Source organism: Gallinula chloropus (assembly GCF_964237585.1).
Source record: "Gallinula chloropus genome assembly, chromosome: 7".
Lineage (NCBI taxonomy): Eukaryota > Metazoa > Chordata > Aves > Gruiformes > Rallidae > Gallinula > Gallinula chloropus.
The window spans coordinates 2,854,507-2,869,930 of record NC_140092.1 but is presented as its reverse complement, the minus strand read 5'-3'; the positions used below and the strand labels follow the sequence as shown (position 1 = coordinate 2,869,930).

The following is a 15,424-nucleotide window of genomic DNA, read 5'->3' as shown; positions in this document are numbered from 1 at the left end:
TTAAAAGAGAATTGAGAGGGATCTTCTTGGATTGCTGAATCCAGTCCCTGGTAGTACGGTGAAATGTAACATAAATAACTTCCTAGGCTCAATCTTAAAAGGAACCAGGGATTCTTCCCCACTTATCTTTTTCTTTATAAGAGATCAATTTGCTTTTTCCTTCAAATGAATATTCTATGCACTGACAGGTAATACCATCAGGACATTTCTTCTTGATAATTATTAAAATCCCATGCAGTTGAGGAAGATTTGCCTATTAAAAGGCAAACACAGAACTTCCAGCTGGAGGGAGGATACAGATTCTTTAGAGCATTTTGGAGGGGATTTTTCTTTCCCTATATGCAGTTCACTCTTTCCTATACCTTTCAGAAAACCTCAATACAGCAGTATTTATACCCCAGTAGAGCAGAATAATTCCATATTTTAATTGAAGCTATAGCTCAAGTCACAGAGGACTCATTTGAGCGAAATATAGCTAGCTAGAAGTGATTTCTAGAGCACTCTGCTCTCTCCTTCCCTACACGTTTGTTATGGAAGTAGTTAAATAAAGCTACCTCCAAAAATACCCAGATACGCCTGAAAAACAGGTACTTAGAAATACTAATAAAGGCTTCCATTCAGAATTTATATTGATATTTCTGCCTGCACTGCCAAGAGATCCCTGAACACGAGCAATGTGAAAATGAAAATGAGAGGCAGATTCAGCTCTCATGAGAAACTCCAGTGAAAGTTTTTGCAAACCATCTACATTAAATTCTGTGAGACACCCAATTAAAACCTTTTTGGCAGGATTTATTATCTAGGTGCTTAACCCCTTAACTCCTGCAACTTCACGTGCAATGGCACTGCTGAAGTGCAGTCCTTGACAGTGTGGCAAGAGAGAAACATCTGCACTAATGAGAAGCACCCTGGCTACTTCAATAGAGAGAAAAGCTTCTGGGGTCTCAGGTTTTAAAGACTCAGAACACAGAGGTACAGACTGCAAGCTTTACAATACCTGCCACAGCTGTGTGAGTGCTTTCATGACATCTCTGCTCTTGTATGGAATACTCCTTCAAGCTAAAAACTGTAGCCAACGAGCAGAGCAAGTTGTATTTTCTTCTTCTTTCTGTTAATACTCTGCAAAAGATTGTGCTTTGCGAGGTTAATTTCAAGTCCAAACTCACATGGGAATGAGAATAATTAGACTCATTTAAGAGAATTCTCCCCTCTGGCAGAGCTGATTAAATTATTTATACATTATCTTTTCATATAATTGTACCTAGAACTGTGTAAATGGGTTTTTTGTCTAACTTCCAATAAATCCATAATACATGTTTTTCAAGTTGGATACACCACCTGCACCTGTGACAAAAGGGAACGGCTCGTTTTTAAAATGCTCCAGGAAGAAATTAATCCAGAGGGAAACAGAAGCATGCCATTTAAAAGCTTCCACAACGACACCATACTGATTAAAACTCATCAACTGAAGAAATAAAATTAGTGAGACAATAAATCTTGGGCTGAATCCTGTTACCCATTTGCACAGGAATAACTTCACTGACTGCAGCCACATTAGACTCAGTTAAGTAGCACTCCCATTCTAGCATCAGCTCTGTGATGTGACCCTTTACACGTAATTTAATATTCCTTGCTATAGTTCCCAAGTTCCTCTTTGCTAAGGATCTCAGATTCTGGGTAAAACCCGAAAATTTCAATGGCATAAACCACTAGGGTGGAAAGGGAAATCTGGCTGGTGATGCTAACACTCATTGCATTCTCTCTTTGATAGCAATAAACTTGAGAAAACTTGAGATAATAATACTTTAAAGAGCCTTCTCAGTTCAAAATAGTAACTTATTTGCTACAATCAGAAGAATAACAGTCCCAATTAAATTAGAAAGCAATTGGCCCTACAGAGATCTGTGAAAAGATATCTTCCCACCTATTGTACGATTCTAAGTATCTTCTGTAATTGTGTTGCCTAGATCACTCTACAAACACATAAATACAATGAAATCCCACTGCTGTTCTTTAATGCACTATTAAAGTTGTGAAATGGCTTTTATGGGCTCAGGATATCACACTAGTCTTTATCATCTCCCACAACTCCAGTCCATTTTCTTTTTCCTTTCTGCAATTCACCATACAGTTTTAAAAACCAAGAGCATTTTAATGCCTCTGGCTGTGTTTTTCCTTACCCCTGCAGCAACTAAATAACTGGTGTGGGTCCCTGTCTGGGGAGAACCGCAGTAGAAAAGACAGAGGGTTAGATAAAGAAATCCATTAAAAGGGTAACGTAATCACATACTTATTAATTCAAGTTGAGTATGGGCAAGAGTGATAAGTAAGAAAATTATGTATCCTGATTAACAAATTAATATTTTTATTAAACAATAAATCTGCTGTGTGGTAATTATCCCAAGGCTATAGCTATGCTCAAATCACCTTAAATTAACTTCTTTAAAAGCAACTCCAGGAAAAAGGAAGAGGCTGGTCTTCACCAAGAATGCAAAGGCCTCAGCTATAATTAGTTTTTCATAGACAGGCTCAGCTCTTCCAATTTGTTTCTTTTTGGAGCAAGACTAGATAGGGACTGTTTTCCTAGGGCTATCCCATGCCCTGAAGACACTGCTATCTGACACTCCAGCCATCCATTGTTTGCTTTTGCTGTGATGGACAGTTCAGCTGTGTGACAGGACAGTCTCAGCCAACGACTCAATGCTACAATACTGAAGTAAAATACTGAAGCAGCTCTGGTATTGCTCCTTTGGCTATCAGCTGTGCTCTGTCATCCAATTCCCTCTGACTGGCTCCTAGTCGAATTCCTGAGATAGGAGTCAATTTAAGGTGATGAGAATAGTTAAAAAAACCAATTGTTTCTGACAAGGATCATAAAATATCCTCTGGCAAGAAAGAAAATCAAATCAAAGTATTGAAAGACCACTTTTGCAAAGTTATTCATGGGTTTTATTGCTCCCTAAATCTGGATTTTAAAGTCTCCTAAAAGATGTTGAGATTTCTCCTTATTTCTTGAACTCTTGAGGTCCTTACAGCCCCTACTCACACAGCCTTACTGGCTTTATTAGTTGAATTACAGCGATTAGTTATGAAGACTGAAATTTACACAAGGTAACAAAACTACTCCTGCTCTGCAAAGCTTAAAAACTGTACTCAATTACAATAACCTACAACAGATGATGGCCACAGCAGAAAAAACAGTGTGTCCAAACTGGATGTAGTTTTACCTCAACAGAAGTAGAACCAATTCAACGCCAGTTACAGAAGTTGTATCTATGTTAGTGTCTAGAAGCCAAAGTCATTTAGGTGATCCTAGAAATGCAGCTCCCTCTGGGCACTTTGCACTAGGGATGCACAGCATTTTTCTGACAAACGAGCCTGCTGAGAGCTCATGAAAGGCTCTGTTTACCATCGGGACTCTATACAGTTCAGAGAAGATGGCAAATTACAGTTACACATATTTACCTATTCACTCATTTTTTCTTCCCTCAACTGACACTAAAATGATTTCTTGTGTGATTTTAACAGAAGAATCCCTCCTGCATTCTTCCTAGCAGGAATCATCAAGGACTTCCCCAGCTACCACATGTCCAAAATCCTTATTCTGGATATATGAGATATTTTGTTTAAAGCCTCAAATTCTTTACTTGATGCCACATCTGACTACAGGTGCCTGATGCATTGTTTAATTGCACACCCACGGAGCCAGCGTGGTCCCCAGCCTAGCAGTCTAAGAATTCTTTCCTCCTTTTATATTCTTCTTAATTATTATTTACCTGGTATTACATACCCAATTAGTGTGGACCCCTACAGAATCTAAAACAGTTTAAAGAAAAAACAGACTTTATTTGACCACTGAAATCTAGCAATACTGCTTAACAGCTCCATTAAATTTACTGGGATTTATTCTGTCAAGAGCTGTCTTTCACCCTCCTATCTCATGGATCTCCTATGATAATGCAGACATGTCTGATGTTTGGAAATTCTTGCTATCCTAAACCCATCTGACTACAAAATCTGTGTCTACATTTCCACTAGGCATGAGATTTCAAAATGGCCACAAAGATGATGAGAGGGCTGGAGCAGCTCCCCTGAGAAGAGAATCTGACAGAGGTGGGCCTGTGCAGCCTGGAGAAGAGAAGGCTGTGTGGGGACCTCACTGCTGCCTGCCAGTCCCTGAAGGGAACAGAGAAACAGGAGAGGAATCAGCTTTTTAAAAGGGTAGATAATGTCAGGACAAGGGGGATGGATTAAAGCTAAAGGAAGGAAGGTTTAGATTAGATATTAGGGGGAAGTTTTTTACAGAGAGAGTGGTGAGGGGCTGGAACAGGCTGCCCAGAGAGGTGGTGGATGCCCCATCCCTGGGGGTGTTCAAGGCCAGGTTGGATGGGGCCCTGGGCAACCCTGTGTGGCTCCACAATACTAACTGAAAAAGCCAAAAATACTGAATGGAAGAGCCAAACTCAAGCAACCATTTGTCAACTTCACCTATCTGTTAAGCTCTAAGTCAGTATGGGAAAAACATGAAAACTGTAGTTAGATATTGAAAGAAAAACACCCAGCTGCTTAACTCACTCAGATGTGAGTTAAGTGTCAAAATCTTTACTTTTACTACTATCAGCTCTTATTTCTATTAAAATGCCAGTATTCTCCTGCTGAAAAACTTGGAGACTAAGGAGTGCATCACGTCAATCCAGAATCTCATCAGCTTGTGGAAAATAGCTTTTTTTCCCCTCACTTGTTTAGGAAGGAGTGCTTTAATCAGAAAACCAAAGCAGTCATTTCTTAACAGTTACACTTTAAAAGAACTTGCCAAACTAACAACAAGGTACATATGGGTCTCTGCAATCCTCCACTTCTAATTTACAGACCTGATTTTAGCTTTGCAGACATCTTCATTCTCCTTTAAAGGAGAGAGTCAGAGACAATGCATGTGGGAGAAGGAGAGGCTCTGGGATGCAAAGAATAACAGAACACAAATATGAGTAAAAGCTAGTCAAATGTTGCTAGTAGCAACTCAGCTAGAATATGACTCCACGGTGTAATACATACCTTTTAAATGCCTGATACAGAGTGGCAGAACCTTTCTTTACAGAAGTGCTAAAATGTATTATGCAGAGCTCTCAAAAGAAGAGAAATAATGTCTGCCAACCCCCCAAACGTTAAGCATCCTTGAGGAAAACACACTGCAGGTGGGGGGGCGGCAGCTGGTTCTCACACTGTTACAGCGCTTTACTGAGGATGCAGAACATGCATCTTTGTGCACAGTCATCCCTGGCTGAGGAATTTTTATAGAAACAGCCTCATCTCACTCAAGGGCAAAAACTTGCCAGTTTACAGCTCCACAAATGCCAAGAGAACGCTGCAGATTTGCTTTCAGTGCAGCAGGTACCAGGAATTGTGTAAAGCCTGATGCCTTCCCCAGCCCGGGAGCTGCTCCCAGAGCACTATCTGTGCCCCATATATGCCCTGTATATGCCCTGTATTCACATGCACAACAGGCTGCCACAGATTCAGTCTCCATCGATGTCTCATGGTATTTTGTTTCCTGTTTCTTCTCTTTTTTGTTGTTGTTTACTCCTTAAGTAAGATTTTCCCAAGCTGCGGTGCCTAACGACCTGACTATCCATGATCTGCTTCAAATACCGGAATACATTAGACTATTAGAAGGCCCTATGGTGATTTGCTAATTAGCTTAACCCTTTTGGGATGCAGAAGGAGGAATTTTTTATTAAAACAGGATAACCCTGGACTATATTGATCTGACTGAGAAATGAGTATTTTAGTCAAGATGAGTCTCAAGATGAGTACATGCTGGAAACGGTGATGTTGTTTCCATAGCAATGCCATGACAGCCTCTAGAGTGAAATAGTGTGCTACCAGGAAATGAAGGGAGTTCAAGTGCTATGAGCTACATAGTCCTGTGAGCAATCCAAATACATTCTCATAAAGAATATTTAGTGCAGCTAGATAGTCCAAAGATTGCTGCTGACATGAAGTAAGCCTTATCAGCGTGCTTCCAGCACTCCTGCTTTCTCATTCACTACATCCAAGATGACTTATCTGAGGGCTTAAGCTATGGGCCACACTGCTAAGCCATTTCAGACCAAACATTAACAAAGAATGCCACCTTTACCTCACTTCTTTTCCAGTCAAGAATATCATCTGTAATTAAGGACACCAACTCTCGTTCTCCATAGCACAACAAAACACATTAAACCTTTTAGGGAAGAAAAGGCTCGTATGTGCAGTTATTTACCAGCTGACCTTCTCCCTTCCATTCCTCTCACCTCCTCCTCTCCTTGCCTCCTCCTGCCCAAACAATACTGAGTAAATCTGCTTGCAAGTGGGAAGCAATGTGCAGAAGTCTTGCATATTCCTCATGAAAATTTATACAGCCATAGCATAAAACTCACTTCTCTCTTTACCCCAGTTAATGTTTATGCTAATAGGAAAGCAAAGCAGAAAACCACTAATTGTATTTTATTTGCCTAGGGCTTTACCTAAGGCAAATATTCTGGTCAAATTCTGCAAAGCTGATTTAAAATACTTTTCCAAAGGAGACAGAGAGAAAATGAACTTCAGAGCTGTGTTGGTTTGTCTTTTCATTTTCAAAGAAATGAACCATTCTCAGTGATTTGTAAAACTGCTAAAATAATGGTTATAACCAACTGCTCTCAAATCAAATCCTATAAGACATATTACTTTACTTGAAAGCCACCCTCACAGAACACTGCTGATTTCCCATGCAATTTGTGAAGATGTTGAAACACGAGTGGAACGTCCAGAAACTATACCACTGTATTTGCTGTTTGTGTCATTGTCACCAGCAGCCTCTTGGGTAAACAGATTGTAGTTCATTATACGTAGCAGTGCTGCCTCTGAGGGAAAGGAGAAAGACAAACACTCATCACTGCCAGATCCCTTATTAACAAATGCCACTTCAAACTATTTTTTTTTCTATTTATTGCTTTAAACATGTATTTCAAGGAATCAAGCTTTGCATGTAAAACAGCAAGATGGCTTCATTTCCATTTCACATCTAATGAAAAGATGTGAAGCAAACATTTTTAAAACTGCCTAAGCCTCCTCCTGCCTGTCCCCCCAAGTATGCTGCAGGAGGCACCAAGCCCAGCAACATTCATCTATAATTTAAACTGTGTGCTTGACAGAATTTTTTCATCTTAATACATCTAGTCCTAAGTGCAACCAGCACACTCAATGTTTATACCAGAGAGTTTTACATCACTGGGGTTTTTTCTGTAGGACAGAAATGCAGTTTCTTTACAGGACAGATGTTGAAACCTAGTGGAAAACATGCCCTTGTAATTCTACAACTGTATGAACAAGAAGATACCTGCAGAAGGACTGATTCAAGTTTAACTTATTCATCCCCTTCTTCCAGTTACTGTGTCTCCCAGTTAATTCCCCCATACAAGCAATATTCTGTATCTATCTCACCTCCTTGTGGAATGCCTATCTCAACTTTGCTGTTTATCAGAGAGTTAAGTAAAAGCCATCTGCCTGATGATCTGGTTAGGACAACCGAGTTCAGATCCAGCTCACACTGGCTGAAACAGAAGTGGATACAGCCTATTTAACTCAGTCTGCTCTCATGACTGTGTACTGGTATTGAGCCACAAAAGACAATCTGCTGCCAGCATAGCAAGAAGAGTTTACTCCTCACATTTATCTTCCCCTTACCAAAGGGTTCTCTCCTATCATTGCCTAAACTCTCATCACATTCCTCCCAGATGTTCGCCTATGTGTATCCAAAAGCAACAGCAAAATCTGTATCCCAATCCAGGACAGAAATTCAGCTGTCCCAAAGTCATCCATGGAAGTATCCCAAAGCCATTGTCTCAGATACAGGGAAAGTCTCCTATCCTGTAACTCAGAAACACATACTTAACCCCCCTCTCATCATCCCTCTTAGACCACACTCAGAAATGGAGCGTGCTTCCATAAATTGCATCGTGCTTCAAGACTTACATCAGTGATACAATCACACACTCTAAAACACTTTTTCTCAGTGAGTGCTCAATGACAGGAGTGGGATAATACTTGAACCAGAGTCCACGCTGCTGTCACCAAACACAGCAGTTGTGCACACAGCAGCAGGAGCAGCAACACCCTGAACAGTTACCCAGGCTCAAACATTCCCCTGCCCATGCTGTTCCATCACAACGTATGGAAGTAGTTACAGTAAGACTGTTTTTCAGCTCTGGCCTAGTATATTCTAGAATTTGAAATATTACTGGAGACCAAGTGCTTCTGAAGCTTTCATACAAGTGTTTTCATACAAAAGGCAAATGAAATCTTGTTGATCACGTCTGTGACATTAAGAGTTTTCATAAATTTCTTTAAATTTTCTGCTTCAATTTCCTCATCCACAAAATAGACAAATTTATCTACCTACCAGCCTCTTAATCTTTTGTAAGGATAAACTTTTCTACATGTATAAAGGATGAGAAGCTAAAAGGCTCTGCATAAATGCTAATTACTTTATACTGCCATATTCACAATACTTTTGTTCTGATTGCATCAAAATTCCCATAGTAAGTTGTTTGGATTTTTTTTTTCAAGGATTCACACACATTTGGGATTTGAAAACTCATTTGGGGCTGCTCTCTCTGTTCCTGCTCAGTGTGGCAAATGACTTAATAAATGTTCATGTTGTTCTCACGAACTATAACAACTATTTGGGTTTTTTAAAGTTGTCAGCAACATTTCTCTTGGCAATCCATAGTTTACAGAACAGCTTTTAACACAATGAAAGGCATTGCCAAAAGCAAAGACTTATCTTGCACAAATGTCCTGGAATGTGATCTGGTTATCATTCAGAGACTGTTGTGCTGGGTCTGACTCACTGCTCCTCTGAAGATGAGGAGCATACACAGTAGAGGACAGCACACCAAGTGTCCAGGGCAGAGACAAGACTGGAAGGTAAAGCTGCAGTGAGGAGGATGCCATGAGGAGCCACCCTGCTATTTCCTACAGGTGTACTGGCAAACAATTTTCCCCACTCTGTTCTCTCTTACTAAGGGATATCAAAGGCAGGCATAGCTGCACTTTGAAGAGCCACATACAGATTGATCCCATATACACAGTCTTATTAGAGGGTACTATTTAGCTTCCTTGATCCAGACAGGTAAAAGACAGAAAAAGAATATGAGGTCAGAAACAAGGAGGAATTCCCAATAATCCTCAGGGTAAAGGCATGTGTCATTCGATCCTGCAAAGGTAACTTTTACAGTACATTAAGAGTTGTTTGATTTAATGGAAATGCTTCCTGTGACATTAACAAAGCACAGATCAAGCTCCACAGATGATCTGGTCTGTGAAAGAAGAAATGCAATCAGCAGAGACAGGGAGAAAACACCACATACATCAGTGCTTTCCTTTAGGATTTTGCCCTCAGGAGGACAAATTCACTCTGACATCTAATAGTCCCTTGTACAAATCCACAGACACAAAAAATTTCTTCTAACTCCTTTTGAAATACTTCAAAGGAAATCACCAAAGGAACACAGCATTTTGAGCTGCCCCCATAGCCCATTTCTCTTCTTACTGGTCTCTATGTTCTGCCAAACACAGAGAATCATTTTGCTTGGCTCCACTTCCTTTTGCTCCTCCTCCAAGCCACACTGTTGCAGTGCAAAGGGCAGCCTCACAGATGACTGGAACCATCCCACAACGCAGCTTTTGGGATGATGCTGGCACTCGACACAGCAATGTCTGCATTCATCCCAGACACAGCTTGCAGGAAGCAGCTTAGCCTTACCCCCAAACTGTGCACAGCTCTGGCACTGGGGTTCTGGGGAGTAAAGTGATGAATAACAGGAATCATGGTCAGGGTAAGCACTGGCCTTTTGGGAAAACAAGGTGGAGTAGCTCAGCGTGAAACGACTTCAAAGAAATAAGAGTATTCTAGTCAGGTGCATAGTTACCCTTCAGCTGGCATCAGTTTCCTATTGTCATTAACCACCTCCAGGACTGTTAGTTTTCACATAAATTCCCTGATTTCTGCAACATCTTATCTGCCTCTTCTGATAAATGACAATTTTCTGTTACACATACTGCAGGATTTTGATAAGTAAAGTTGTATTTTAAAATCCGCAGGAAAAGTATTTTAAAACAGCTCTCTTAAGCCCCACTAATACTATCAACACTGAGCAATGAACCACAATAAAGGATACTGAAGCTCCTATCTGTGATTGCTAAATGCCAGAGGTTAATCCTGAGATCATCCGCTGACATGTATGTCTCACAGTCACTGTTGACGGATATTGAGTTGACGTGATAGGTGTGACCATTAGCAAAGATCCTCCGGGGAGTGACTTCTACCATCAAATCCATCGGCTTCAGTACAGGCACCTGCCAAAAACACCAAAACACAAACCAGATTTTAAGCCATTGTTTGCTAGGGTGACCGGAGTTTCAAAAGGCTCTGAGGTTATCAAACTTCTCAAACAGCGTTTGCAAGCTGAATTTCCCCGCAGGTGGACTGCTGGGCAAGACCTCCCTTACCAAGGAGTGAGGGAGAGGCAGGGTGATGGGAAGCCTGGACTGTGGGAAGGGAGGCACTGGGAGGTGCTGGAGAACAGGCCAGTCCCACAGCAGTCCCACATACACAGGAGGCTGAGGCTCTGACAAGCAATGAAGCTCTAATATTTTTATTTTGCTTTTGCTGAAGAGTTTGTTGTTAGCTATAAATCACAGTATTTCTTTTGCTACTTGATGTCTCTCTCTCAGAAATGTCAAGTGGTGAAAAGGTTATAATCTCAGCAAAACTTAATAAATGAGGTCTTGGAAAACAAAGGCAAGATGTTGACATACAGTATTGACATACCATACACACACACGTAGCCCTGAAAAGCCAGGGCCACAGACTATCACTCATTATTGTGCCCTCATTATTTCCCTGTGTGTCACTTCAATGTCATGCTTCAATAACTAGACACTGTCAATTTATTCCCTATTGGTAAAGCATTAAACACTAAGTCCATGATTTGGGCTATTTGATGCTGCTGAACATGCATCAGAAACAACCCATCACACATCAATCCACAAGACAGTTTAGAAACACAGGTAAGTTAAATCTACAACTTCCCACTAAAGGAGCAAAACAATGGTTCACTCAGGCTTTGGATTGTCAGACTACAAGCAGCCTGGAATGGTTTTGTTTGCCAAGTCATACAGAACAGATAAATATTGCATTAATGTAGACATATTTACACTTTGGAGATTATTTTTTTTCCCACAATAGACAATATTGGCTTGTTTCAGAGGTGTGGGTTGGTAGGTTGTTAGTAACAAAGAAATACCAGCATTTATACAACTTATCCTTCCAGTTCCAACCTTTTGCCACTTCCTTTGCCAAAACATCTGCAGCAAATTCAGCCATTAAAGTTTGAGAGCAAAAATCTATCACGTTATCAGACACACTTGTATGAGTTCTGTGACTACATCTGCATCTGACTTGCTGGAGCACAGAACACTGCCTATCCCACTCTTCAGACAGGAGAGAATTCTTTTAAAGTACTGAAATAAAGAGGAGACCAGACTTTGGTGTAGTGTCTTTAACTCAGTTGCTCTCAGTGAGGCAAGAACACTGTTTAATATTAATTATAAGTAGAATGTTTCCAGCACGCCAAGCTACAGAATGCTGTGTGAAAGCACATTAAGTCATGCAGAGAGAATTTTATCAGGAAGAATAAAACCAACATAGCTCTCTAACCATATTTGTGCTGGTCACTATATCATTAAGCATTTGTGACTAGAAAACGTGTGACAGTTTCAAGGCTGTTATCAGATGGCTAAAATTGCCATGAGAACAATCATATATATGCCTAGTATTATGTATATATTTTAACTTTTACTGAGTTAGCCCCCATGTCTACCTTCTTCAGAGAGAAAACTGGATTTTGGACAAAGACAGCAGCTTACCTGTAGTGATGTTACCGTAGAAAGATCTTTAAGTTTTCCTTCTTCATCTTTTAAGTTGTACCCCTCTGGTCTCTTATCTCTTTCAGTAATTTTCCATAACTTGATTGTTTTATCTTGAAAAGACAAGACAAGCAACCATCAGCATAGCAATTCAGAACGTGGTTACACACCTTTCAGAGCCTATTCCTGAAAGGAGTTCCTACACCTTGGTTTAGACAAGTCCCATGCTGAAACAGCCTGCATCACTTCACTCTGCACATCCAAAAAATGTTGCCAACAGAAAAAATTACTCACAAAGCGCATCCCATCCCTTCAAACTGAGTCAGAGGTTCCTGGCAGCTGACAGCCCATGTAGAGCATGTGAAGGACATGCTGCTCTCATATCCAGCCTGGCAGTTGGCAGGTGGAACACACCGAAACCACTGAATGCTCACTGCTGAGGCTCAGTGTGATGATTTGACTTGGCAAGGAAACGATCTTTATATGAAAGCCAGTGTGCTAGGTTACTTATAAAGAGCAGAAGAGGAGCATGGAGCAGACAGACAAAGTGATGCCTCCCTGTCCCACTGTGGGAATGGGCAGTGGTGTATCAGTGTGACATCAGGAGCTCCGTCAAATGAAAGGCTGTGAGAAAAATGAGACATTTCTCCCTCCTAAGGGAAAGCAGCTGAGAAACAAATGAGAACACAACTCAGAGAATTGTGTTGTAAGGGTAAGAGATAAAAATATATTGCATCTATGGGGAATGAAATTAAATCTAAACTCTCCCTTTTTCATGATGGGGGAGGCATATGATGGATACTTCTCATGCAGCAAAGAGCCTCTGAAACCAACAAATAGAAGTTTTAAACACTGCAAATGGATTTTGTCCCTGTTTTTGTAGTAACTGAAGCTGCACATTCCCCTAACAACCATCACTCACTCCCACTATGGTCATGCACCCAACCTGCCAACCCTAATACTCCCTTAGGCTGAAAAAAAATCAATGCCAACTATTCTCCTGCAAAAAAAACCTGTCCCTGAGCTTCTAATAGTTGTTGCAGTCATCTGTTCCTGGAGCAACCTACACCTTTACAAAGCTTTTATGTTTCAGCTGCTGCCACAGCTTTCATTAATCTCAGTTCCTTCATCATTTCTGGGTTTGTCCAGCTTTCTTCCTTTTATCCCTCTTTTCTCCAAGTACACAGCACAGCAGAATTCTTTCCCCAGTCTGGCTGATCCACGTACTTCTTTCAAATGCTGGTACAAATTGTCTTAAAGGCTGGACCTATGAATCCATAAATCACTTTACATTTTTATACCAGCTTTAAATTTGTCCTTATTTGTTTCAAAATCAATTCCTCCACTACTCTGAGTGTTTTTACTATTATGCATCTCCTAACATTATTGATATGCTAATTTTCAAGCAACAAGAATATTACAATTGATCAATCTACAAAACAAGAGGTTAGTTTAATGTGCAACTAAAAAGCTCCATTCAAATACTCAATACATTTCATTAGTATCAGTCATGTTAATTACTAAAAAACACACAGGCCACATCTGATTTTTATTCCATGTAAATAGCTCATTCCTGTTTATGTATTCTAAAATTCATAAATACAGCAACTGTTAAATGAATTATAAGAAAAAACAGAAACAACTTTCCACTGTTGGACCTGACTGCTATTGATACAGCTGTCCCTTTCCTGAGGGAATACTGACTGGTTTATTAGTGGTTAAGGGTAGCACATATGTTGGTTTTCTTCCTCTTTCATCTGCCTCTGGACTTTAAAAAACTCCCTAGAAATTCTAAGCATGCTTGTATTTCACAAAATGTAGAAACATCTCTGTGAGGTTCAGTATTCATTCAGTCTCAAGGGTGTTCTGAAGTTTAAATTAATTAATGTCTGGTAAGCAGTCAGAAATCCTCAGATGAAAGGATTTGTATGGGCCAAATCCTGATCTACCCAATGTAGCTCACTTTGGATGCAGCCCCAATATATTGTGGTACAAAAGATAGCAATGAACCCTAATCATTTACTATTATGCTACAAAGTCAGTTCAGTTTCCAGCACAAATCAGAAATTTGCTAACTGCAAGCACTGCAAACCCACAGTGGGGATTCAAAAGCCTTGGTGGTTTCCTTCTGTCTCCATTAATTAAGACACTGCAATCAAACTTAGCTGATGACTCGTTGGTAACACATGAACTGGAAAGGAATGGAGTTCCCTTCTGAGAAAGGTGACCTGTGCAGGAACAGCCTCAGATAAAAGTCTCCTTAGAGGAGATTTGGGCAGGTGCAGACCTGTCAAGTCTCATATATTGAGGGTGAGATTTCGACAAGCTGTCCCTGCTGTGTTCCCTAAGAGAGGGGTGCTCCTCCCAGCAAAGCCATGGGCACTGCACACCTGTGCCTCCAGAAGGAAGGATGCTGTTTCACACATCTCATTTTTCTGAACAAAACTGGGCGTTAGATTCTAAACCAGACAGCAAGATACCAAAAATTGCATTAAAATATCAAGTATATATGGATTATAAACCAGTGCCCAAGATGATTTCTGCAGGATGCTCAATATAAGCATGTGTGACAGGCAATGCCTTCATTCTCTACAAGTCAGGGAAAGTACTATTATCCCTTTTTACAGGCATGGAGTCAATATGCATTGTCAATGACTTCACACAGGTAATCTGTGAGACAGTCAGAAATTCAACATGGGCCTTCTGTATCCCAAAGCTAAAATTATCTTTGAGAGCATGCCAAGAGCTGCTCTTCAGACTTCAACCCTGCTGTGCCAGGGAGCTAGGCATCTTCCTTGGCACATAGAAACGTTTTGTAAGTCAAAGCCAAAATCCAAAGGCTATACCAGTGGCACCACTTCTGTTCTCCTCACCACAAAGAGGTCTGACAGGGTGCTCCTGAATTAAGAAGGGGGAATGACAGAAGCCAAAGTATTTTGCCACTTCCTAGGCTTGCTCAGTTTTGGCTGTGACTGTGACTGGGTGAACCCATAGCAACACTATGACTGAATATTTCCTCCTTTCTCCCATCCCATATAAACATCAACCAGAAAACTGATATAAACATCTATTACATTAACCCTAAAAGCAGCCTGAGGACTCATCTGTATACCTCAGTGTTTCCAAAACCAAACTTTAAAATGATAAGAGAGGGGTTCACTTTTAATGATCCAGTTTTGTATCATGCACTTGGAAGAAATGATTCTTAGATAAAGTTACCTGAAGTAGAAGGGCTATTTTGACCAAGGGAGAAGTGCAGAAATAAATTCCCAAACTTCACAATTTGCTGACTAATCATTCAATTACCACAAATCACCCAGCTATAAGAAGTATGTTTCATTTCAAATATTGCAACTCTGCCCCCCCGAAAATCAAAAGACAGCTTCAAGGAAAGCAGACTATGAAGCATAAAATAATTTGCTACTTGCTGTGAATCAATGTAAATATTACCAATTCCTATAAATTTTAACTAGAA

General features: G+C 40.4%; 1 protein-coding gene across 1 annotated transcript in view; it reads right to left on the bottom strand.

The window, feature by feature from the left end:
• PPP2R2C (protein phosphatase 2 regulatory subunit Bgamma) overlaps positions 1–15,424 on the bottom strand; it is a gene marked incomplete at both ends in the record, with an annotated part of 168,405 nt that overhangs the window by 31,986 nt on the left and 120,995 nt on the right. Inside the window, 2 exon segments of the mRNA XM_084266931.1 lie at positions 10,200–10,377; positions 11,950–12,062. Coding sequence (XP_084123057.1) covers positions 10,200–10,377; positions 11,950–12,062 — 291 coding nt within the window.